At 33.6% G+C, this 27555-nt stretch overlaps 2 protein-coding genes across 2 annotated transcripts in view; both read left to right on the top strand.

Moving 5' to 3' along the window:
- The window catches only part of LOC130896783 (uncharacterized protein C14orf119), a 374082-nt gene that overhangs the window by 20378 nt on the left and 326149 nt on the right, over positions 1-27555 (top strand). The gene's annotated exons all lie outside the window — the stretch shown is intronic.
- Positions 1-27555, top strand: part of LOC130896746 (uncharacterized) — a 469987-nt gene that overhangs the window by 407767 nt on the left and 34665 nt on the right. The window contains exon 4 of the mRNA XM_057805043.1: positions 23046-23179. Within this exon, the coding sequence (XP_057661026.1) occupies positions 23046-23179 (134 nt within the window). The remainder of the gene's footprint in view (positions 1-23045; positions 23180-27555) is intronic.

Here is a 27555-nt window from a genome sequence, read left to right as displayed (position 1 = left end):
GATTTTTCAATGACATATATTGAGAAATATTTAGTGAGTTGGCAATTCTAGAAACTTTAGGATAATCAAACTGGAAAATGGCAAACAAATACGTTGTCAAATCATTTTTTATAACAAATTTTGATTAAATCAATAATACAAGTGAAAAAATATAGATAAAACTGAAAAATATTCTCATAATAGTAATTAAAACAACAAGAAAAAAGCATTTGTACCTACATTTGTAACGAGTGGCGCAAAAAGAACGCATGAATTTGAGTTGAGTATCGGGTGTCGGAGGATCGGAGCGGAGGGGTGGGGGCTGGTTGTTTTGTAGGTTAGGGCGTTCAGTTTTAGTACAAATGGCGCAGTGGACTATGGTGCATCACCTGTTCACTTCAAAAGTAATGAATCTGTTATTACTGATCAACGGCCTGTCCGGACAGAGTTCAATGCTCCACGAAATGGCTCGATACTTGATCGCAACACATTACTTCGTTGGGTTGCCTCTTTTCGCACAACTCGATCAGTTATGAAGCAGAAATCGTCTCCACAAAATTTCGACAGAGTTAGGACGTCGATTCTTCAAAGTCTTAGCCGCTCCACTAGACGGCGCGCTTCAAGTCTGAACTGAAGTTGAAACGCATCCTGAACGATGATTTAAAATATCATCCTTACAAAATTATGATCGGACAGAAGATTTATGAACGTGATTACGAACAACGGAAACTGTTTTGTGAGAGAATGCTTGATGTTTTTGCCACTGATGATGTTGTTCAAAACAAACAGTGCATATAGATTTTCCAATGAGTTTCGAAGTGTGTCCCGATTTTGATATTAACCTATGACTGAGGTTCGTGAAGTGCTACGTTTGGTCGGTGCTTCTCTACGATATGGAAGGGTGGACATTGAAGACGATTGCGATTAACAAGTTGGAGGCTTTCGAGATGTGGCTGCACCGCAGAATCCTTAAGGTGCCTTGAACGGCTACTAGTTTGAACAACGAAGAAATTCTGGGACGCATCGGCAAACAACGTGAATTATTTGAATTTATTAACAAAAGAAAAACGGCTTACCTAGGGCACATTATGCGAAACAAAAAGTCAATTTTTGCACCTACTAATCGAAGGTAAAATTGGAGGAAAGAGAGGGATCCATTAGTGGATATTCATTGAAAGAAAGAAGAAAAATGAACCAAGTCATGAATTGGATAATCTAAAAGTTGTATTTTTGTGAATCCATTTTTTATGTAATCAAAATAAAGCAAATTATACTGGTTTAAAATCCATGCGTTCTTTTTGCGCCACCATGTATGAAGAACGACGAAAAGTTCTAATATTTGTATATATGGTGGAAGTACGAAGATTTAGTGTACTTCGAAATATTTCCAAATGGTCGAGCTCTCAATACCAAGAAGTTAAAAATGGAATGTGTCAATTTCTTGTATCTTGAACCCATGAATGGTATTACTACGGTCTAAAAGAGCTTACCGAACATTGGATTGAGACCATAGAGTACGATGCGCTATACTTCGAATATTATATGATAATTTATTAAACAAAGTAAACATTGGAAATCGACATTATTTATGAGGCACCCTCCATAGTTTTATTCAGAAACTATATTAATTTTAATGAATGAATTATGAGGTGGGTGAAATTCGTACATTTCGTTTAATGTCGAGGAAAATCAAATGTTGAAATCTTCGTCTTCTAATTGGTTAGTATTTGGAAATTCTTTGTTGTTTGTTGTAACATTTTTATTTCTACAAAGCTCAACATTCCAAATATGCTCTATAAAAGATTGATTTGTTGATACCTGTAAAAATATTAGTGGAAGTTATCCTGAACCTCGATTTTCACGATCTGTAGTGCATTGTTATTGACAGATCTCCGCTGTATAATTTCAATAAATGAAGAACAACAGTTGCCGTTTTCCTGTTCAAAGCTCGACGCACCTCCTTTGAAGAAAAACCATTTCAAGCTGGCTAATAAACCAAGTCGCTCAAATAACTAAAAATATTCTAAAAAAGTATATAACCCATATTTTGAAATAGTTATTCACGTTATAAGAAATTTAGTACGGTACGAGATAGATTTTTATGGACGAGGCGACGAAAGAGCCGAGTCAATTATATCTAATCGAGTATCCCAATAATAATTTCTCGAACGTATATCGTAATATATTTTCGGTTTTCAATGAAGAGCAAAATTATATCAAAATATGACAATCTTACTGAAAAATAGCTCCTTTTATTACACCCTTATTATTAAAAAAAAATAAAAATTAACAAAAGTCGTCACTAAGGTAATATTATAAACTAAATTTTTAGAAATAGAACAAAAATTTTCCGAATAAATGACTGATAATTCAAATAACAGTAGTTGCACCATTACAATTAACATTCAAAAATTAGAATAAAAGTTTAGTTATTGATGTAAATTGATTTTTTATTTGTAATTATTTCAAACGAGATTACGAGATTTTAAGAGTACTGTAAAGTACAAGGCTTTAGGGTACCGTAAAGTGCCATTTTCCAAACTCAAATTAGGATTCTGAAGTCGACTTCACAGTACAGTATGAAAAAATAGTAGTTTACGGAACAAGTCCCGAACGCGGTCTTTTACTGGTCGAGTGGGCAAGCCTACGAGTCTAGTAAAAGACCACTTTCGGGACGTACTACGTACAATATTTTTTTTAAAACGGGCATTGTTGTACCATAAACTTCATATTATTCAGTTTACATTTTTATAGCAAAAAATCTTTATTAATTAATTTTAACAACTTTCTTAACAATCGTTAATTTTTGGTTTATAAATATAAACATTATTTTTGAATAGTTATATTAAACGTACAATTAATAGCATTACTCATCTGTAAACACGGTATTTCAAAATTATTCGTTGACGTGAGATTTTTTGAATTGCTTACATTATAATGAGTTTCTGAGACAATTTCTGTGTTTGAGTTACCTGCTTCTTGAATTTTGTTAGCTTTATCAATCTTCTTCTGAACTGAATCCTCAATGTAGCCTTCGGCAAATCGAGATGAACTCCAACCACCATGTCGTTTTAAGTTTATGATGTCAGCACCTCCGTTAGCCGAACTACGCCTAAAGTAATGCCCTGTGTATTCCTTTGGGTTTAGCAATCTCAAAAATGTAGTTATTTTGGAGGGAGCATTACCTACAGTATGTATGCCTACAGATTGTTTACTACATTTTCCTTTATTGTAATTAATAAAGAGACATCGATGAGGAACGTTGGTTTGGCGTAGCGCGCTATATACTTCCTATACAAATTTATTTCTTTTTCCCCATTAATAATAAATGACCTTGATTTGTTTGTTTTGGTGTCTATGTCGTCAATGAATATATTAGTGATTTCTTCCCGTCGATATGCACCAGTATGACCCATAATCAACAACACTTTGGTCATTAGATATTGTTCGTCTGACGCTTCTACTAAAAACTTATCGATATCCTCTTTATTAATTATTCTAGACTTCTTTGCTTTATACCCTACGGATGTTTTCTTCATAAACGTTGTTAATTTAAAATATTTGCTTATGTCGATATTTCTTCTAGTACGTAGCATGGCCTTCAGCATCGAATATAAACTCCACAACGAAGAAGATTTCAGCGTTTCTGATTTTTCTGACAAATACCCCAATAACACATATTCACAAAAGCTTATTACCTTCTTTTGCAGGCACCAATTTTCAAAAATTTGGTATGTTTGTTCATATCGTGTACAGGACTTAACAATTTCATCTGGTTTAATTTCATCTCCCATTAATTCACAATCAAATGCATCATTTTGAATATCCATTTTATAATAAATGTCAAATGTCAAGTTTTCAACTAAACTTCAAAATATGTCAAGTTATTTTATAGTTTTAAATAATACAAAACTCGATTACTATAGAAACCAATTTAACACTATCTTAGATTAACTATTTTATTATTTTTTTCATTAAAGATAAGCCGGAAAGTAAATAAAAATGAGTCCGGTAAAAGCTTTTACTCCGAGTTCAAAAAAAAAAAATTTGTTATATTATAATAAATAACCATGAAAGTTCTTATTGAATTCAACAACTACGTTTATGTTACATCCAGTATAATGTAGGCATGACCCAACAATGGGACTAAATGCTTACACACGCTACGTAACAAATTACGTCAAATCGCAGCTTGGCATGGCACAAATCGACCGCAATACGTACTATAAATCACTTCTCGGACACGAAGAAACAACTTAAGTGCGATTATGATTGATATAGTTGTATGGGGCTCAGTATTCCATGTTGTCTTGTGGTCCCGTCTTCTCTGTGGTCAAGCATTCCGTTTGATGTTATTCATTTTTCATGGGAGTCGCACTATACTACCCTGTCCATTCGTGCTCTCGTTTCATGGAGTACCTACGATTTATCAACTTCTTGACCCTTACGTCAGATGATCGCTCTCGCGGGATTAAGATAACCTTTTTTGTAACTAGAAGTATTTTTTAAGATGTCGGTGCTCCGATTCAATGTGAAAGGGCATTGAAATATTCAATTAAATACAAAATGTATAATTTTTATGCAGATTTATCACAAGGGAGAGGATAAAAAGCGAGTAAATAAATATTTATTAGCGATAAACAGCATCAAATCTATTCAGGTATTTGATAAAATGAAAAACAAACTTGTTTAAAATCTAGTTGTTATCGGACTTTCTAAATTGAACTGTATGCTGAGTAAGGGCTTTTCCAAGGGTGTCAAATCTAGGTAACAGGATGTGATAAGACGATGAAAAGCTGAGGAAATCGAGGATAATAAAAATGATATAAGAAGAATTACCAGAAATTTGTGAAAATCATAGTGCCATAATGCTACAACTATAAAGAAACTTTTGTACGTCTATTTAAACTGAAATTTATTTCTTCACCTACAAAAAAATCATGGATATAGGCGATTCTTTAATTCTTTAATTAGTATACACCTTAAGGACTGTTTCTAATCTTTCGCAACAATTTATGTATTGATTTGTCTGTACGGAGTTTGGTACGAGGGTTGTAGCTTAAGTGTTGATATACAGGGTATCCTACGACGAGTTAAAACTATCTGTATATGGCAAAATACTTATAGTAAAATCATGAAAATTTCTACGTTCGGGTTTTCGGATACGATCTGTTTAACTAAAATATTTTCAAAGATGGCCGGTTCTTCCGAGTTATGTAAATTTGCTTTCAATACATGTGCTTTCATTGCTGCAAGATATCCAGATAGACCACGATCGAAATCGCACATTGTTTGAGAATACTTAACAATTTGAAGATATTCGATTCGTTTTAAGCAAAAGTTAATGGAATTGAACCATTTGTTATTTGTTAATAAGATATGCTACAAAACTTTATGGAAAATTAAAACCCAAAGGAAATAGTCTGATGTTTTAAAGTAAATTTTCAAAATTTCTCCCTTGAACTTCAATGCATTTTTCAACCCTTCTCAGAACGCCTTTATTCGTCGCACGGCTTATCATCATCTCAGAAGGGGATTGATGGAATTTCGAATTCTTAGCTCACAATCTTCTCTAGGTGTTAATGCTTCTGAGTAAACCTCTTGTTTTTTAAAAAAATCGGGAGAACGAGGGGGCCGCCGAAAAGGACTATTTGTTAACCACCTGTCATCAAATTGCTCTTTTAAAAATGTATTTATGACGATTGAATTGTAAGCAGGAGCACCGTCATGAATAAAAAAAGTTTGTTTAATTTGTCTGGTGGTAAGCGGTCTAAATAATTTTGTTTTAAATTTCTTAAAATATCATCTTTCACCTAAAAATTAAAGAAAAAACATTAAGAAATATAAAAGCAGTGTTTTTTACATTATTAATTGAGAATAAATTAATTGATTGTATTTTCTAACTATTCAAATTCACATAGTAAAAATGAAGTATTTATTATTTGATTATTTCTAATAGTAAAAAAGACATTGAACTGCCTAAAAAGCACGTTTTTTGGTTAAATGAAGATTATCTTGACTCCAATAATGGGAATTGTGTCTATTGAATAGTCCATTTTTCGAGAATTTCGATTCGTCACACCAAATTATGTTTTTTTAAAAAATCTTCGTCTTCCTGGCAATTTGTAAGAATAGGGATGCATTTTATGTTTTTGTAAAATACGGTTAATTGACGAATTTCTTACTACAAGATCTCTTACGGCAACACCCCTGAACGCATTAAAATAGAAAAAACCGGGTGATTCTATTTGAAAAAATAGAGAAATTTGATATTTATGAAGTTAAACTTTGAGCACTTTTTATACAAACCCTGTATGAAATGAAAAATTTTCCATCATGATTCAAATACGTCTGACCTTGCTTGAAGTAACCGAACAGAAACCAGAAATTTCATATCTATAAATGTATCCTCGTAAAAAAATAATTAATAAGAGTCTGCAGCGGTAATTATATATTTCGGGTTTCGAAATATATTTTTAAAAAACTTTATTTTTGAATATTTGAATGAATACAATTAATCTCAAGATCGAACTAATTATAAACATTAAATATCATCGAATTGTTTACAAACATCTTATTTATAATAAAATAGTGCTGATACATGTTTACGTTATTTGATACAAAAATAGAATAAATGCTGATAGATGTTTATCATATTTGATACAATGGTATTGTTTTAAAAATGTCCTTCAGGAATTCTTCGCATGTAACTCGGTCAAAGTTTTTACAAAAAAATTAATAACTCAAAAGGTATGCATTTTTCGAAAAAAGTTTTTAGACAAAAGTATGCTAAACTTTTACGTAGACTTTAAAATATATTAATATACAGGGTGTTCCATTTAAAATAACAAAGTTACAGTCGGTAGAACCGGAAGTTGGCCGTTTTTGAAAATATTTTAGTTGAAAAAATCGTATTCAAAAACCAAACGCAAAAATTTTTATGATTTTATTATGAGTATTTTGCCATATTAACTCATCGTGGGACACCCCCGTATAGCAACACTATATCAAATCTGACATCTGAATTTTTAATGGTGAACGTACTCAGAACGTTCATACAAGTGCTATTTGAGCTAAGATACTTGGTTAGAATATGGAATTAAATCGCAAACATTTTCACACAATTATTTTCTATTATTTTCGAGGTGAATCAAAGCAACATCAGTATGCCGATCAACTCGCTTCGCCTTTTGGTGATGAAGCACCAACTTGAGCTACAGTGTTTCGCTGGTTTTCCAAATGCAATCGCGGTCGCACAAACATCGATTTTTTCGCGTTGGATCTCGCATAATTTGAAAATCGCTCAAAAAATTGTTCGCTTCGATTGGTGCAAAGAAATGCTGAAAGAAGACGCCTATAATATCTTAACAAGCCACGAATTATGAATCAATGAAACCGAAACTAAATCGACTGTATAGTTTTTTCAAGATGAGCTAAAGCCCACAAAAGTTGTTCGCGAACGAAGCAGTACGAAGCAAATGATCGATTGTTTTTTCGGAATAACTGGACATCTGGACATATTCCTCCATCGTAAACTTCCACGATTCAACTATGAATCAAATCACAGCTCACACTATCGATCGTTGGCTCTTGTATTGACTAATTTAATACAGCACGTTAGAGCTGAGTTGTTAATTTCCCGAACCATAGAAGAGGAATTTTCAATCACAATGTTGTGCTCTGACTTTCTGCTTCTACATTATATTGCTTTGCATCACCAAGTGAAGAATATCGTATTTTACAGTGTTGTGCACCATATCACCAAAGTATTCTAACTAACACCTTGAATATTCCTGAAGTTTTGTTCATGTGCTCAAGATTCTCGTTATTTACCACTCTATTGACCCAGTTTAAACCAATATCTCAAACGCTTCCAAAGATTTTTTTTTGAGCGTCTATACCTCCAAGCCCTAAAGTACAGAAAAGACATAAACATCTTACCATCCTCATACACATATCATGCAAAGATTTTTTTTAATTTTTATGAATCTCGCTTTCGCTTTGGATATTCTTGCTCCAAGCTAGGATCCCCATCTATTGTTTATTATACTTCCAGGGGTTCGTTAATTTTTCTACTTTTTCTACTCGATCTATTTGTGCATTATCAACCATCAATTCTCTTTTTTCACATTTCTTTGTTTAGTTATGATCTTACAATTAGATCTCTTGGTATTAATCTTTGGTCCGTAATTTTGGAAGACTATAACAAGATGGATGAACCTCTGTAGCTCTTAAAACGGGATGGTTATCAAATTAAAATGCAATGAAGATATAATTTACCCTTGCCTTACGACTCTTTTTATTTCAACCTAATTGGAACTTTGGTCAAGTAAGGTTAGATTAGGAATCGTGTAGATGATGCCTGACATGTGATGCCAGTATAGCAATAATGCGTATAATTTTATCATCTAGAGGATACTTTTCGAAACTTGACAGCACATATATAAACAACGTGGTTCATATTTCTACATCTTTGAGTAAACAATGATTCAAGCGTACCCAATCTATTTCGGAAACGAAATACGGTGTTTTTTTCATACTGTTATAGATTATTGAAAATGTTGCTCATAAGACTTGAGGTTCTAAATGACCTGGTTGAATATCTTTACTTTTATACCAGTTTCACCAAGCAGCTTGATTATTTCTGGGTGAACTCTATCTATTCCTGCTTTTCCGTTACTTTTCCGATACTAGACCCAGTTGTTGCTTTGCATTCTTTCCTCAACGTTCAAGCTGCTTTTCCATGTCGAGTATTTTGCGTCCCTTTTTTATGCTCAATAATATTGAGTGTTCATGTTAAACTTGAGCTTCTAATGTCAGATGAAAAAATCGTAATTGCTTTCTGCACACTCTTGTGCATCCCATACTGCCCTGATATCGCTCTTTATTATTCTTTGAAATTTTTCTCTCTTTCAATAAAAAAAGTGTTTCGTCCATCATTCACTTTTATTTTCTATTAGTTTTATTTCCTGAAGATTTTTGTTTTGTTCCAAACAACTTACAGTTCATTCTGATCTTTAAATAGTACAATGGTACAAATTTTGTGACCATGGGAAACAGATTCTTTTAGACTTGTTTCAATTTTACTTGAATTAGAGACTAATTCTATTGACGTCTTACGTTCCCACCGTCCAGAATCTTCCAATTTTCACCCGAACATCCTGACAACACAAAATTTAAAGAGTGTAAAGTAACAACTGAATAAGTTCTTTTATCTTTCATAGTAAAAAATGTTCAGTATCTTAATGCTTATAATTTGTGATTGTTCGGCAAACAACAAATATTCTATACAATCAACAATGTTTTTCGAAACTTTATTTGATTGTTGTGTCCTGAAGCGGTATTGATGTACACGAAACAAGGTCACTTGTAATTGAATCGAATAAAAAATGAAAACGTTATCTGTTTTGTTGTGTGTATAAAATAATCCAATTTACCTTTACGGGTTATGTGATGAAATTATTCGAAAATCCCAATGACATTATATTTTACATACAAATTGGATGCATCACTCCGCGTTCATTCGAAATAATAATCATTTCACTTCATGTTATTCTCTAAATTTCTTAATTTTAAAGTCTTTTGATAGTTTTTATTTTTTATAATCAAGCAAATAAAGCAAACATGAAACAAGAGTGAAAAAAATGACAAGAGATACAAACAAGTCAAAAACTATTTATAGTGAAACAGAAATTATTTCTCAACTGGGAAAAAGTTAAATCATAAGAAATGAGTACTAAAAATCATATAAAGATAGAAAATATTCCCAAGAAATATTGAATGAAAAGAAGGAAGAACAAGATAATGAGGATATGTTTAATAATAAGATTAAAGAGAGTATGGGAAACGTGGCAATGAAACACCAAAGTGGACAAACTTTAATATATTTTCTGAGCTTTCGATGAAATATCACATTTTTATGTTAGATAACTAAGCATTTTCAGAAGAATAATTAATATAATATGATGATTAAAATATTTGTAGAATAGAAAAAAACATATTAGTAGATATTTAAAAAACATTATTAAAAACTTACGAGTAGTGTTAGAACCAATGTATTTACCTCGAAATTTCAATAAAACGCCGTTATATCAGGTAGATTAAAATAAACTAGTTGATCAATTTATGGTAAATTTGACTGAGATTTTTTATATCTTGTCTATCATTGACAGAACATTTATCTTGGTTTATGTATATCATTTCTTCGATTAATAATTTTTGGTCTTTCATGTCGAACTAAGTTGATGCATTTTTGGTGTATTTCTAACCTTTTATTCTGTTTTCCAAGCATTGTGTAGTCATTCCTATATAATTTTTAGGACAATTCAGACATGGTATGGAATATATAATATTTAAATTCTTACTGTCTTAGTTTTGTTTTTTGGTGTAGTGAATAGTGGTGATATTGTGTTGTGTGATCTATGACTTATATTGATGTTATGTTTCGATAAAATGTATTCAAATTTTTCCGATATTTGGTTTGTATAAAGGAGTGCTGTATATGTATCTTTTTCTTAACTTGAATTTATTTGTGTACTTGGATTTATATTGTTCTTATTGTATAATTTATAAGTACGTTGTTTGATGATTCTATTAATTTCATTTTCTGAGTATTGATTATTCCTCAAAGTATTTTTGAGTTTTTCTATTACTTCACGGTAATATTCTGGAGAAGTTAATTTTAATGCTCTATCTGTCAAACCTATAACGATGCTGTTTTTTTGTGATTTAGGATGACATGAGCTATAATTAAGATATCTTCCAGATCATGTTTCTTCTGTATAATAATCAGTTTTCATTTTATTATTGATTTGTCATATCTAAGAAATTCATTTTGTTGTTATTTTAAATTTCTAAAGTGGATTGGATAGGTAATTGGGTTAAATTTATCAAAGTTATCAAGAAATATATTGCATTTTTTTTATTTCAGTTTAACTTGCCTCGACAGGGCTGGTCATTGGCACACAAAAACAATCACATGATACACAAGAACTGATATAAATACTATTACAACACAAATTAATTATATTTTCTCATACAATTTGGTGGCTTTAAGGAACTGCACGATTTTCGTTATTTCCGTTGGGCAGTTAAGTGTCTCCTTGAGGTTGGTTTTCATATCAAACTGTTGATATGCGGTTGAGTATTCTCTGCAGTCGGTGACGATATGCTTAAGAGTCACAGGAACTTGACAACTTCGGCAGACAGGACGACTTTATGACGACATCAAATAGCCGTGAGTAAGTGTTGTGTGGTTGATGCGAAGTCTTCTTATTATCACAGCTTCTCTCCTATTCAAAAAGTTTAGGGAAATGTGAGAAGTAGTTGGGTGGATTTGATGTAGTGCTGTAGTACTCTTGCTTCATGTATCGTGCCAAGATTTTTTAATGAGGTGTTTGAAGTTAATCTTCAGATCATCGGCCAGCTGTACTGGGATTTCTGGATGATTTTTTGTGGCTTCTTTTGTTATATCAAGAGCAATGAGAGTTTGGTAGGTGTCATGAATGTTTTGGACTATTGGATGGTCGGTGAATATGGTTGTGATTGACTGTATGGATGAAAGAGAGTCAGTACATATGGCGATATGTTTATGGGGAGAAGAAATATATTTGAAAGCTTGAAGGATACTGTATAGTTCACCAGTGTAAACACTACACGTCGAGGGTAAGCGGAAAGAACTTATGAATTCGTGGTTTGTAGTGACTGCGCAACCTACACCAGATTCAGCTTTGGAGGCATCCGTATAGAGAATTAGGTCGAAGGATTTTTTATGCAGAATTTCCAAGAATGCTTTCTCTACAAGAACGCTAGAGGATTCGTGTTTATTGTAGATGGTTAGTGAGGTATCTACTATGGGAATATTTTTTATCCAAGGGGGAGAAGAAGCCAAAGAAAGTGGAAAGGTCAACGAGAGGTTGGTGTTTTGGAGTAGGGGTGTGAGCAATTGAGGGACTGAATTTACAGTTGTTCGGGAGTTGTTAGGTACGGAAGTAGTGGTAAGTAACGAATGGACAGGATTAGAAGGATTGAAAGATACTTTAGCAGCATATGACAGGAGAAGACATTGTCGTCTTAAGAATATTGATGGCTAATTAGCTTCAACATTGACACTAGCGGCGGGGCTTGAGCGAAAGGCACCAAGACAAAGGCGAAGAGCGGTGTTGTGTACAGAGTTCAACAAGTCAGTTTTAGACTTGGAAGCAGACATATAGATAAAACAACCATAGTCAAGCTTTGAGCGTATGAGAGCTCTGTAAACTCTTAGCAGTATAGTTTCATTGGAGCCCCATTGAAGGTGCCTAAAGGTTTTAATTATGTTCAGCCTCTTTAGGCAAATGCCTTTTACATCATGAATATGGTGATTCCAGTTGAGTCGAGAATCAAAAGTCATACCAAGGATTTTGCACTGATTCACAATAGGTAGAGGGGAGTTATCAAGGAAAATTTGGGGTGAGTGAATAGATGTTCTTCGAGAAAATTTTATCAGCATGGATTTGTTTCGGGAAAATGATAATCCTAGGTAGAGGGATCTTTCTTGTAGTAGATTTATTGCGTTTTGGAGCAGTTGACATGTAGAGGTAACGTATTTGCCATGGCAATAAATGATTAGGTCATCAGCGTATTGGACATATTCTACGGGAGATGGGAAGTTGTCACATAGCTCATTTATTGTGAGGATAAATAAAGTAGAGCTTAATACTGAACCTTGAGGGATGCCAGTATTTTGTGGATGAGGAAGGGAGAGCTTACCGTTTGCGGAAACCCTGAAAATTCTATCAGCTAGGAAATTATGGATGAATGATAATATGTTACCATGTAGATTGTGTTGAGTGAGTTTATTCAGTATTGCACTTCTGGATATAGAGTCAAAAGCGCCTCTTATGTCGAGAATAGTTGCAATGACGTCCTGATGGTTATTTAATGCATTGTGCGTCTGAAATAAGTTTGTATTTTTCAAGGAATCATAGGAGTCTTCTATTGATTATTTTTTCAAGGAGTTTGCAAGTAGTGCAAGTGAGTGAAATTGGACGGAAAGTCTTAGGGTATGATGTGGATTTACCTGCTTCTTTAATTGGAATGATTATAGAGTTGCGCCATGCACCAAGGAACTGGTGAGTATTCCAAATAATGTTATAGATGTCAAGGAGCTTGGAGAGGGACGAGTCGGATAGTTTTTTGAGAAATATATACAAGACATCATCAGGACCGGCAGCAGAATTTTTGCAGGACGATAGCGCCAATTTTAGTTCATTTAAATTAATAGGAGCATTGACAGACGCAAAATCGAGAGGATTTAGCTGTAGTGTGGAAGAGTGCTGAATATGTGAGTTATGAAAATCGGATGCCGGATTATGGATGCTGAAATTTTCTTTAAAATGTTGTACGAGTGTGTCAGAGATTTTTTGGCTGTCGGTGATAAGCAGATCGTTAGATAATAAATAAGGAATATTGATATTAGTTTTTTCGCCTTGAATTTGTGCAATTTTTTTCCAAACTTGACTGGGGTCTGTATTGTGGGTAAGGGATGAAGTATAACTTTGCCATGCAGATTTCTTGCTTTGCATGACAATAAATTTAGCTTTAGCTTTAAACCTTTTATGTACATCAATAACCATATCATCCAGTATCTTGTCTTCTACATATTCCATATTCCTTTTTTTCTTGCTCCTCCTTGTCCTATATTATTTTTCTGTTGCTCTAAATATGGCTTTTTCTGTATGTGACACAGCCACTCTATTATTTTGCTTAGTTCTGCTTTTCCAAATAGATTCTTTATTTCATTATTTATTCTCCTTAGCCATAAATTCCCCTCCTTTATACCGCATAGTGTCCTAGGTATTTTTATTAGTTATTTCGTAACTCTGGTTTACTTTTTTGACTTCAAACTTTACACTTACACTTCTAATTTATTGTTCGTTGCTATGGTAATGCAATATTTTGTTTATGCATGGAACTGGTCTAGACTAACCAGATATCAATACATCCTCGTACATACTCCATTAAATAATTTTCTGTAATAAGTGCTTTGTCCCAGATATTTACGATATTATCCAAGATATAATGTTACTTGAATTTATCCAGAATAATTTCAAAGATACTGACCTGGTATAATTTTCGTCGTTAAAGCCTAATTAGTTTTCATTGAAATATTAATTTTCTTTGATAGCGACTGAACATTGAAATTTATTCACCGGAAATCGATAATCTATCAAATTTCCTTACGAGGTATTAGTGTTCTGAACTCCATGTCTAATCGCTATCTCTTGTTTCAACTTTATCGAAAACTCCCAGCCACTAATCTCATTATGTTACCAACAGGAAACCCAATTTATATGATAGATAACTTGGTGCTTACTTAATATGTATAGATTCCAACATGTTTATGCAGTGGCGCGTAAGATGTCAAAAAGAAGTCAGAAAGTCAATTTATTGACTCTATTTAAACTAAAATTTATCTCTTTACATACAGAAAAGATACTACTATAGGCGACTTAATAAAGAAAACAATACACAAAGCAACAAAAAATGAAGAAGAAAACTACGAAAGCGATACAAATAACAAGGTAATAGGATGTGATAAGATGATGAAAAGTTTATGAAGTTAAGGAAAATAATAAAAACTAGAGAAAATATGGAAAGAAGAGAAATTTCAAAAAAACATAAAACATCAAACTCAACTTCTAATAACATCTTGAAGCTTCAGCACGTAACTTCAAAACTCAAATATATATCATCACCATACTCCTTTTGATTCATAGAGCTTCGTGATTATGAGTCTAATTGGTGTAGAGCTAGAGAGCTTCAAGCTACCAAGTAATGATTATCTATATAAAAATGTCTAAACAGAGTGTCTCGCCCAAGAACCAGCACAGAGATGCTCATAGTTGCATCTCTGAGGCCTCAAAAATCAGGACCCAAAATTTCGAAAAAAATCAATGTTTTCAAATACTAAATCTGGTACACTGTATAAGACTGTTAATGGTATTGAGTTATGGTAAGTAGAAGGCGATCGAATCATTTTGAAAGGTTACTTGAGGGTGACCTAACCTCAAAATTTCACAGAAGCTTTTTATCTACTAGTTGATTTGTACAATTTCATTTTCATACTATGAAAAATTTTCATAAAACTGTTATTTTTAAGAAAGAATTAAATAACCATAGACATGTTTTCAACAATTATTCAAAAAGTTATGAAAAAGTATAGAGTTGGCTATGAATTTATAAATCAAATTTGATAATTTGCAATTTAATTCAAATTAGTGTGCGAGATGAAGAACTATTTGGATACCATTGAGGATCAAGGGCATATAAGCACTAGAACTTCATCTAGAAAGAGTGACATATCAAGATCATCCATATCATACCCAAAGTGCAAGAATTGTTACTTCAAAACTTGATTTAGCGTATTTATATCAATTTTTACGTCAGGATATTCATTTTCAAATATTTTTACTGATAAGGCTGGCTTTACTTGTAGGAGTATCACAAATATGTATAACTATCATGAGTATACAGATGAAAATCCTCATGAAATTTCCAACGTGAGCTTAAGATTAATTTTTGGGTCGGCCTTATTGGTGATTATTTTATACCTATTCTCCAAAATACTCTTCCATATTTATTTGACGATTTGCCATTACTATTGAAATATTGTTTTAATATCAATATAAGAGACTTTTCATGAAACCAATATCCAAATATTGGATTGGATGAGGAACTAATTGTCCTCAAGGTTGGCCTCCCTGTTCAACGGACCTCAATAAATGTGATTATTTTCTCAAGAGCAGAAGAAGAGCCAACTCTTGACTAACTACTCTGGGATGCAACTTGGTATGGAATCGCCATATTTTGCTATGTATACATGTGTCTTACATTGTGGTGACAATCAATGGCAGTTTTCTATTATAATAGGAGACTCACCGATTCTCGTAATGTTTCTAAAGAAACATGGTTCATTGTGAATGATCTAGAAGAAATAAGGCTTCTTCATTGAGCATAATCTATATTTCACGTGATTACTTTGTGAATGTAGCCAAAAATTCACCAAATTCTATAACTCCTTCTCATGTTCCGCTTTCATATTTTCTTGATGCTAATGCTAACTTACAGAGTTTCTTCTTTATGCCCGTAGTTTTAGCAGAGCTTCGCAGTACAATTGATGACATCAAAATTAAAAACTCATCTGGAACTGATGAACTTGGATCAAAAATGTTTTCCAGTCTGCCCGATTACACATTAAATCACTTCTCCCAATGGCCTTAAGACGGCTATAATTATACCTCTGCATAAAGGAGGAGATAAAAATCAAGCATCGAATTATCGCCCAATTGCACACTCTCCCACGTTATCTAAGATCATATAAAGATTGGTCAAAAGAAGACTTTCTTCTTTAAATATAAAATACTTACTACTCATAAATGTCTACCTAGCCTAAACAGACATCACTCCATAGCAGCTTTTTGTGATTTGTCTAAGGCTTTCGATTGTGCTCATCAAAATATTTTAATTAACAAATTGCAGTAGTACGGTACGAAGTCAGCTTGTAAGGGTTGATACAATGATGTCTTCTTGCAAGTCAATAGAATGTGGAGTGCCTCAAGGTTCAGTACTAGGCTCCATTTTGTTTCTTCTGTTTATAAGCGACATCGACTATCTAGACATCAGTGGTGAATTATATCTATTAGCAGACAACATAACACTTTTGGAGCAGCCCTGATCTCACGGCACTTAGTAGGACCATATCTAGTGACCTAATCACCATTAAATCATGGTGCAACTCTAATCTCTGTCTCAACGTTTTATCATCTAAAAATACATTGCAGTCTTTTTTATTATAAAACACGCTGAGGTCAGTTTCTAAAGAACTGAAATTACCCATCTCATTAACAGTCTATTATGCCCTTATTGAGTCGCATCTCCCTTCCCTTCTGGGGTACGTGTGGTGCGACTCAATTTGAGCGAATTTCATTGTTAGATTAAAAATAAAAATATTATCTATTACTATTATTTATAATTTTGTTACTCATTGTGGTTTTTTCTGTATATTGAAGTTTTATTTTATTTGTTTTATCTTTATTTAGGTATTTGTTTTTAGTTTGTTTTTAAGTTTTTTACAAGCTTTTGTTTACAAATTATAACAATTATTTCACAATAAAGCATTTCTCTCTCTCTCTTTCCTTCTTACTGCAAATTTCCAGTAATATAGTGCACATTCAAAAATGCACATCAGAAATATTTTTTTAATTCAGATATACGTAAACCTGTTGAAATTTGAATTGTTAAACCACTGGATACAGGTCGCCTCTGGATATTTGAGTGATTTAGATTCATTTATAACTCAAATAGAGCATGGGGATGTATGTAATCATTTCAATTTTATAATATACCCAGGTATAGTTTAGAAATTAGGGCTTTTATTTAGGAAAATATATTATTCCACCTGTTCTGTTCTTTCCCTTAATTTATGACAGTTCCTGTTTGCTATATCAGGAATATCAAGCATTAACGATGTCTGTAATACATCTAGCTAGATAATATGAGACCATATTATTGTGTATTGATATACTTTTGAATTATAATTGTTTTCTTCTGATGAACTTCCAGTATAGTCCTATTGAAAATTTCCTACTGTACAAAAACCGAATATTTGTTGTCACTACATTCTTTTATTTTCTTTGCTTTGCTTCATTGTTTGACTGTTTGTGAGTGAACCTGCAAATTTTGATTTGAAGTTTGAGGTACTTAGAATAAGTAAAAAACGCTTTAAATAATAATCAAACTGAAAAGCATCGGTTGCATTCTATAGCATTGTTTAAACCAACTTTACATTTCGTAACCAGTCTGATACCCAGTCCGGAGGCTGTTCGAATTATTTAACCGATCTAGCATTCCTTTCTTCCTAAATATTATATAAAATAAATTCCTAAAAAATACTCACAGCAGTTCAAGTAAGAGCAAAACAAAGACACATTTTACCCACACTATGAACTGTTAAAATTAACGTTTCGACTTACTTCGATCTTAATCAATTGTCACTTGTCACATTTTAAACTGATTTTCATATAGAAGACACCTAAAATCGAGAAAATTATCACAAAAAACATAAAAAAGGTCTAAGTAGTAAAAAGTTCAAGAAAGTTATTTATATTTCGTTTAACTTTGAAAATCCATCATCTGTATTAATCTGTCAAGTGATCTTCGTCATAGTATTCCGTAGAACTAAAAAAGCAACCTTTTTGTCTGTAAATACATAAAAAGCCTCAAATAAAACAACATTTTCTAAGATGTATGTCCAAGTGAGTCGGTGCATCGCGTCTGTTTTCTTAAATTGGACGTCGAGTCGGTACAAGTGAATGTTCATAAATCTTTCCGGAGAGAATGTGCACGGAAAGATAATTGGATAGGAGCGACGTGAATTTATTTCCGTATTTAACGCTATCAGAAGAGATTTGTTGAATTTGTTTTAACGTTCTCGACGGGCTATTTTGATGATAGTCATTGAAAGTTGTGACGGTGTTGATGCGAAAGATAATAAATTTCAACAAGCAAATACCGCTTTCTTGATACTTCGTGGTCGGTATTAAGAGGGTAAAATTGATTTATTTACTTTTGACGAAAAATGGTTAAAGACCTATTTGGAAAATTCTGCTTTAAACAGTCCTAATCGAGTTAATAGAGTTCGCTAGCACTTTTTCTCTATTTAATTGAGGTATCTCTTATTTCCTGCAATCCTTTTATTTTTGTTTTAATATTTCAATCCTACTGACTCATAAAAACTACGACAAATGATGATAGTTATTTATTATATAAGGGAAAATAATCTAGTATTTTTCTTGTGCCTATAATACACAATTTTTTTCGGTGTCGAATGATTGAATATTGAAAAATCATATTATAATATTCATGTCATTCAATTTGTTGGCTATGTTGGAATCAAAAAGCTGTCAATTTAATTTTGAGATTTAATTTGAAAAAAGGGAGCTTAGTGATTGTTTAGAAATTACGTTCAATACTATAAAGTACCGGAACTAGCCAAAGCAGCGTCACAAAAATTATTGCCAGCTAGATCGCAGAAAAATTACGAAACCACTAATTACAATTCTGAAACAGAAAGGGAAAGGTTACAAGCCCAAGAAAGCTGAGATATGACGAGTACACAAATTGGTGATTTTTTAAATAATGCTCCGGATGAATTATATCTAATGGTCTTGTTGTTGTTTTGGAATTGCAACAGCTCGTCGAATTTGTGAAATCAACCAGGTAGCTTGTGATGATATTGAAGATTCAGGATTGTTATTAATTGTGAAAATTGAGGAAACAAAGAATGATGTGAACAGTAGATTTGTAGTTACTGAAAAATATGTTTTACGAAATGTACCTAATTCTTGATCCAGCAGCTACAGAGGTTCGCCGCAGATGCCAATTTTCTGCAATTTGAAATGTTAACTCATATACAGGTCATTAATTTCGAAAATCGCTAAACTATTAGATGAACGTGGGGAAGACTTGTTGAAACTAAAGAAACAAGACGGTTGGAAATTATCAACGATCTCTGAAGTTGTTGATGTTGATGAATCGGTACCACACAAGACAGAAATAGCTAATAAAGTGTAGAAGACGTGTGGTTGTACTGAAATAACACCAAATTAGCGACAAAGTACATCAACAGGAGTTGTGATGGCAGGAAGAAATAATTTATTTCAACACAAGAAAACTTGATGGCGGCCATCTGGGGAGCGCGTCTTAGGATACTCGATATCCGCGCAGACTCATGTATGGAGGACAGCGACTGAGAGGAAGATCGTACCTGGTTGAGGACGTTGAGGTGGAACTATTCCAGCTAGGGATTCGACGCTGGAGGTACCATACTCAGGACAGAAAGGATTGGTAGTAGATTGTTGAGAATTGAGAAGGCCCTAGTTCTCAGGACCCAGGACCGAAGTGCCGATTATAGAAGAAGAATATACAGGTCATTCATTTCGGAGATCGTTTGCTAAACTATCAGATGAACGTGGGGAAGATTTGATGAAACAAGGCGGTTGGAAGTCATCAACGATTTCTGAAGTTGTTGATGTTTATGAATCGGTACCACACAAGACAGAAATAGCTAATAAAGTGTTGAGGACGTGCGGTAGTGCTGAAATAACGCCGGATTTACATCAAGGGGAGTTGTGATAGCAGGAAGAAATACAATGTATTTCAACACAAAATAATTCGACTATTGTACAGAATAGTTGAAAAAACGTATCATTCACGCCGTGCATATTTAATAATTATACTTTTGATATAAACGTTATTGTGACTGTATTGTTTAATGAAAAATCTAAAATAAAACATCTACCTACCGGGAAAAAGTGACCTGTCAACAGAGATAAAATGTCATTTTTACCGTCACAGAAAATAGTTTTTATTTCTTATTATGAAACTTTAGTGGTAAGCAGTCAAGGAATAAAACATTATTTAATACAAAAAATAGATTTTCTTTTTCTTCAGGCTATGTCTTGTAATAGAGGACTACTATAACAGTAACAGCAGCATATTGGCCACCAAACCATCCTGTAAATAAAAACTCATTCAGTCATAGTCTGTTGAAAAGTTACATAGACCTTGCATTTATCAAAGTCAGCAATTGTTTTTTCTTATAAATAAGGGGGGTTGTTATAAGGTTGTTATAAGTTCAAGTTTGTTGCATTTTGACTTAAATAACGTAAGGTTTTTTCCAGAATTTATGACTTCAGAAGAATAAAATGATAAAATATACCTAACTATAACAGATTACGACTCCTAAGTCAAGAAGAAGCTTCATTTAACGCTATAAGTACATTAGATAAACAATTCTTTGCTGTTATTACAAAATAAGTTTCAGAAAAAGTAAACCTGAGCCCATACCAGGCCTCGGTACTATCCCTGTATTCAGACAAAACACACCCAGCGCCTCCTAAAATCTATGTTTGTGTAGGAATCCTCGTATTGGTCTTTCATATCTTGGGGAAATCGTTGGAATAATAGCAGAGGGATATTTCAAACATCCGGAACTAGTTGCAACATTTCCAGTGCCAGAAAATTGGTGGAACTTGGATCTCAAAGTTTCGTGCACCACCATATTTATGGTTTTAATGTTCTAAGGTATCTGTATAACAAGTTTGAAGAACTGTAGATTGAGAGAGATGGATTAATGAAGTGACCACCTACGTAACCTAATTTCACCCCCTTATATATTTCTGTGAGGACATACAAAAAATCGGGTCCACGTTAACCGACCAGATAATTAGAAAGACATTTAGAAAGATTTAGACAAGAAATGGTATATCTCCGAAAATGATCGAAAGCTCTGAAAATGAGGTCTACCATGTACCATATACCAGCACAGTGGTCCTGATGCACTGAAAACCTGGCCAAGAGTCCAAATAGTCAAGTGTTTAGCTATGTCGTAAAACTTACTAAGGGTTGTTCTCATTTTTAGTCACTTGAAATAAAATTAGATGCTCATGTTTGCCCCTTTTGTATATAGCAATTTTTATGCGACGTATATTAATATGCGATTATTCCATTGTTTATTTATTCCTTCCGCCATTTGGCAAGAGCTAAATGGTTAAAATCCTAGGAAAGTACTACAGAAACGAAGAAGAGCATTATTACCGGAAATTTTATTATTTTTTGGGTAGAAAATATCTGTGGATCAATTATGTTCTCCTCGGAAGAAAAAAATTCAGCTGAATTTATAACAATTGATAGCGACGATAGCTTATAATCTTTATTTAAATAACACACACAAATTATAATAAATTATTATTATTTCAATATATTTCAGAAATAATATAATATATCAGTTTTTAACAATAGAAACTTACACTGTAGACCACGTTTTGATGTCATAGAGCCCTCTGTGCATCGTCTTGACCAATATCAGATAGTTAACAGGACACAGTAGTGTGTACAATTCCTGTAGAAGTTGATCTGATTTAATAGACAGGGTAAAAAACGAGTAGTGCGTTAAGTATCTAGATATCTTGTCTATGCCCGTTCCGAAACGCCGAGAATGCCATTATTATCGTGATTCCATCAGACATAAACTGAATATCTATTAATGGAAAAATAAAATACTTTTTATTTATTTTATGAAAAAAATGTAAGAAATAATTCACTATCCTCATTAATGACAGACGGTATTTCAAGATGGTATGAGGTCTGGCTATTAAATAACGAGACTGCACGCCTAGAGGACGCCCTAGACGCGTTTCCGTCACTATTATACTATTTGTGCAGTAGCGGTTTGAAACGAACGGATGTTTTTCTCACCATGTGTGACGAAAAACAGGAGCAACGTATCAATCTCAAATTTCTCGTTAAATTGAAAAAAACTCCGACTGAATGCTATAAATTGTTGCAAGAAGCCTTTGGGGACAATTCTCTATCTCGCGCGCGTGTTTTTGAGTTGTGTAAGCGCTTTAGTGATGGCCGAGAGAGCACTGAAGATGATCAGCGTCCAGGTCGCCCGGAAACAGTGACCAAAATCAACCAAATTGTGAGTGCAGATCGTCGAATGAGCATCCGCATGATTGCCGAGGCTGTAACCGCCGATAAAGAAGCGGTTAGAAAAATTTTACACGAGGAATTGCACATGACAAAAGTCTGTGCGAAGTTGGTGCCAAAAAATCTGACTCATGACCAAAAGCTCTTGCGTCAACGGGTTTGCTCAGATTTCCATGAAACTAAAAAAAGATCTGCTTTGAAAGGGACCCGATTTGAGTCGCTCCTAAAGGCCCTCACCAAAGAAGACTTCCAGTACTGCTTCAATCAATAGAAAAAACGTATGGAAAGAGGTGTAGCGAGGGGAGGGGAGTATATTGAAGAGGATAATTCGAATGTATTTATAATTTTTATAATAAAACCCTTTTTCTCAACCAGTCTCGTTATTTAATAGCCATACCTCGTATTTGACGAATGCTTTTAATGGTTACCAGATTTAGCTCCATGAGATTCCTCATTTTTGGGATCAATTATAAGAAAACGTCGTAGATTTTTGTCGTAGAACAGAAACTTAATCTAAATTACTTTTTTTTCAGTTGTTCCTGTGGGTGTGCCAACAGTTAGTGTAGATAAAGCAGGTTTAGAACATGGAAGACCCTTAATAGCAGATTGTCATGCCCCTCCATCATACCCTGCCACAAACATCACTCTCTACGTCAATGACGAAAGGGTGGGTATTCAACAAATAATTTTTAAATTGTTTTTACATAAATTCCATGTTATTTATTACAAAATATTTACAATTCTGTGACGTTGATGGTATTCAAAAAGCCGTCGAATCTTGGAAAGTTTTAATGACCAGTATGCTGTATTGTATCCATATGATTTCTTTGAAAATATTTCATTTTGCACTGTTGAAATACTTATACTATATAATTAGAGATATTAGAAATATTTCGAATAAATGTACAAATGATTTAAACTTTTAACATTGATTTGGATGAAACATAATGCGGGGTATTCAGAATATATTTGAGCAATTAAAATGAACATAATGTTTGCTAACCTAACCTAACAACTTTCGTTTGAGAATGACTCATTGCCAATCACGTAAAAAAGCAATCAACTGATTTTTTTGTGGTACAAATAGAAAATTCTTTTACCAAATATTAATCTATAAACCTAAAATTGTATAAAATAGTTTGATAAAAGCCCATGACTACTTTTGCAAGTCATCCTCTAAACGAATAAACGGCGATGACGAAAATACATCATTGTGGATTTAAAAATCATTTTTTTGACGTAAAACATCAAACTTAGACATGTTCTTTTGAAAAAAGAAATTTATATAGATATAAATTATAAAAAGAGCAGACGGCCTATCCTAAAGGGACAAAGTGGATATTTTTTTATGTTATCCTTTATAGTTTATTGCGGTCTAATATAAAACAGTATTGGACTATTGGGAATACAGATATTTCTTAAAAACTGCCATCTGTACAACATAATAGGTGAAGAATGTGTGTGAAATATTGAACACAATATTTTTATATATATCCACAGATAAATTTGTAGGCGTGCGAAAACTCGTGATTTTAATACCCGCTATAAAATTTTAACTTCTGTTACAATGTGCCAACTCGTGATTGTGATGAAACTCGGGATCTCAATTATCAAATGAAAAACAAATATAAAATATATAGTCACAGTGTATTTCACCTAACCTTGCCCTTTTTTTGTAATCTCTTTTTTGTAAATTTAAAATCATTAATCACAATTTGTTTCCCGGCTGATTTAAATAAAAATCTACTACCAATGCCATTTTTAACTTGTCACAAACACCCATAACACGGTCTCGATTTGAAGAACGAAGAAAGAAGCAACCAATTTATTATTTTAATTTGACAAGAGGTGATGGCAATATTGGGGGTAGAATTTTAATCAATTGTAAGTACGCATTATCATGTTACATGGAATTTTACAAATTACTGCCTCAGCAAATTTTAACAATTCATTTCTCGGTCTACCTTTTCATTTACCTGAAATATCCTCGTCCCAAGTTGGCGCATACTTATCTCGACGGATTAAAAATCGTCGGTAGCGTACCCAAATTTGTGACGATCCCATTATGACATTAAGACAAATATTCGTTATTTTATGTAACTCAATTTTCTACAGTCACAAATGAAATCATAAATAGTGAATTTGATTGATGATAGGAGGGAATTTGATACGATGAGATACCTAAAAACTCGTCTATTTCCTCCTAATCATCACCCATACCATCACCAAAACCAAATTGTTTTCCTCGCTTATTTTTTGTTGGCCATAAAGCCTGGACGGAAACAGGGATCTGTACCACTTAGGTGTACCGACTTAGTTTATAGATATACATATCGGTTCAGAGCGTTGCCCGACTTCTTCCGATATCTAACGTGCTTTGTACATGACCAAACCAGATCAGTTATTTGGTTTTGATGTCATCGATTAATATGTATCCAACTCCCAATCTGTCATTCCTCATCCTGTCCTGTTGGATTTGCCCTATGCTCTTCTCCAGAAGTCGTCATTAGCATTTGTTCCGTTGATTATTTTATTTACTATACTGTTGACGATCGTGTTATATATCCAATGTTTGTTGGCTTTTGATATTTTTTGTTCCCATAATATTACATTCGTTATAGATATAGATTTTCTGTCCTATGTATTTTTCCCTTTGATTGCTGTGTCGAGTGTTCCATCTAGTGTTATTTTCATTCCTAAGAAAGAAGGCCGTTTTATTAACCTCCGATGGGCTATAAATAAAAAAAAATTCATATAAAACAATAATCTTATTACCAAAAGATTGGTACACTTTTCGACATAATCACCGAAGAGATTGAGACATCTGTGATATTTGTGGACAAACTTTTCAATACCTTCTACAAAGTAGTAATGGTGAATCTGCGGTTTTCTTTAACCATTCTGTCAACTCGTTGAACCATGTCATCTGAAACGACAGATTGGCGTCTTTGGCCTCCTTCATCATACACATCATTACGATCATCTTTAAACTTTCGACACCATTTACGCACAACACCATCACTCAAGAAGCTTTCCCCATACAGACGACTCATTCTCCGATCAATTTCTTCAGCCTGTAGAAACCGAATCACACTTCACAATTCACCCTTATCAGATAATGGCGGACATGTTTACGTGGCTGTAGCACAACGCCGGCTGATGCCTGAATATCAACAATGGCGGAGTGTGTAGTGCGAGAACTTCGCAGTCGTTTACAGTGCATGCTCGCTTTCTTCTGCCCGCGTAGCGTCTACACAGAGAGATCGGAGGTTGAAAAAAAAACGGCCCTCGTATTCATATTACTGGCTGTGCTTTATTTCTGTTCTATCGTCCATGTCGATGTCTTATGCTATTGCTCGATGCACATACATTCAGTTTTTCCTACATTTACTTCGAGACCTCATTTTCTTTACTCTTCTATGAGATTTCGTGTCATGTAGCTCAAATCGTCACGATTCTGTGCTATTACACTTTGATCGTCTGCGAAGCAAAGCGTGTATGGTGTAGTGTTCCCATCCTCTGCATTTCCGCTTCCACATCTTGAGTGCCTGTTCCTAGTAGATCTTGATTAACGTTGGCGATAGGTTACAGCTTTTCATGGCTCAGATAAATCTTTTTTCACTCACTCAATAAGTCATACGGTACGATCCTTTCTACCCTGGTATATCGATGGGTAAATGCGATCAGCTGACGGGATTTTCTTTGTCTACGATTTTTGTTCACTTTAAATAGTTGTTGAATCTCGTTCTCGGTTAAAATCCCCAGCAGCTCATGGATGATCTACATGAAAAATTAAAAAAAACATTTAGAAATATCAGATAATTTAATGTATATTTTTAACGAAAAACCACACAAATTTTATTGAGGGATGTTTTTGAGTTTGTTGAGGTTGTTGAAGTGAGGAATGCTTGAGCACAGGTCAAAGGAAGAATGGATGCTAGATCTATATGTAATTCCGAATGTATACCACGGCGGAAGCTCGGTAATGTAACAGTAAAGTGCGACTGGAGACCTGGTAAACATTGAAGAGATGTTGAAGAAAGAAGATATATCCTGATCAGCAGAAAATCTATCTTCCAGTATAACAACGATCACAAGATTTCCTCGAAACTGTGCAAAGAGTATTTGAAAGAATTTAAAGAAAGAATGTATTGAAAGTAATGATTTGGCCGTCACAGTCGCCTAACCTCAACCCGATTGATTTGTTGTGAAACCCATTGGACAGGGAAGTCATAAAACAGTGTCCCATTCACATCTTTAGAATATCCTGAATACGAATGGAACGAAATGGACGACGATTTTTTATCGAATTTGTTACGAGAATGCCAAAATTGTGCACCGAACTAATAAAAGTAGAAGGGGGTTACATCATTGGATCAAATATTTAAATGTGCAGACTGTACTTTTATTATTAATATATTCTCATCTATATATATTTTTAATATCAAAATCGATGAAATTGTTTTCATTTGTTATGTATAGGGTGAGCAAAAACATTTAACCGATAGAGTACGCTAGAGGTTAGTTTATAGTACATCACAAAACTGACAAGTACAACGAATTCGCACGCAGGTCCGAGGATACATTAGAGGTATTCAGAATACGTTCGGAATTAGTTATCTATGCTCCACGAATACGGGATATCAAATATCGAACGTGTTTCATTAGCACCGCGAACGAACAATTTCAATGGATGGAAGTCTGATGGAAGAACATGTTCAGGATCTCCACTACGAACAGTGCTAATTACATAATAAATGTTCCAAGTGTAATTAAATTTTACATCTATTTCACTATTATAAAAATAAGCGTTTTTATTACGTGAATGAGCTTTCTTTATAAAAAATTGGTTGATGTCTACTTTTATCCGTTGAAGTTGTATGAATATCCGGAAGTACTCCTCATGAAATCCTTTATCGAATATGAGATGATTTTTCTGAATGGAACATTTGAATCTCATGTTTGTATGTAATATATCTCGATTCCGAGTAGGAATATGGTGGCTTTGTAAAGGATGTGCAAGGCGAATGCCAATACTTTCGT

Source organism: Diorhabda carinulata, chromosome 1 (genome assembly GCF_026250575.1).
Source record: "Diorhabda carinulata isolate Delta chromosome 1, icDioCari1.1, whole genome shotgun sequence".
Taxonomy (NCBI): domain Eukaryota; kingdom Metazoa; phylum Arthropoda; class Insecta; order Coleoptera; family Chrysomelidae; genus Diorhabda; species Diorhabda carinulata.
This window is presented reverse-complemented; position numbering and strand designations above follow the sequence as displayed.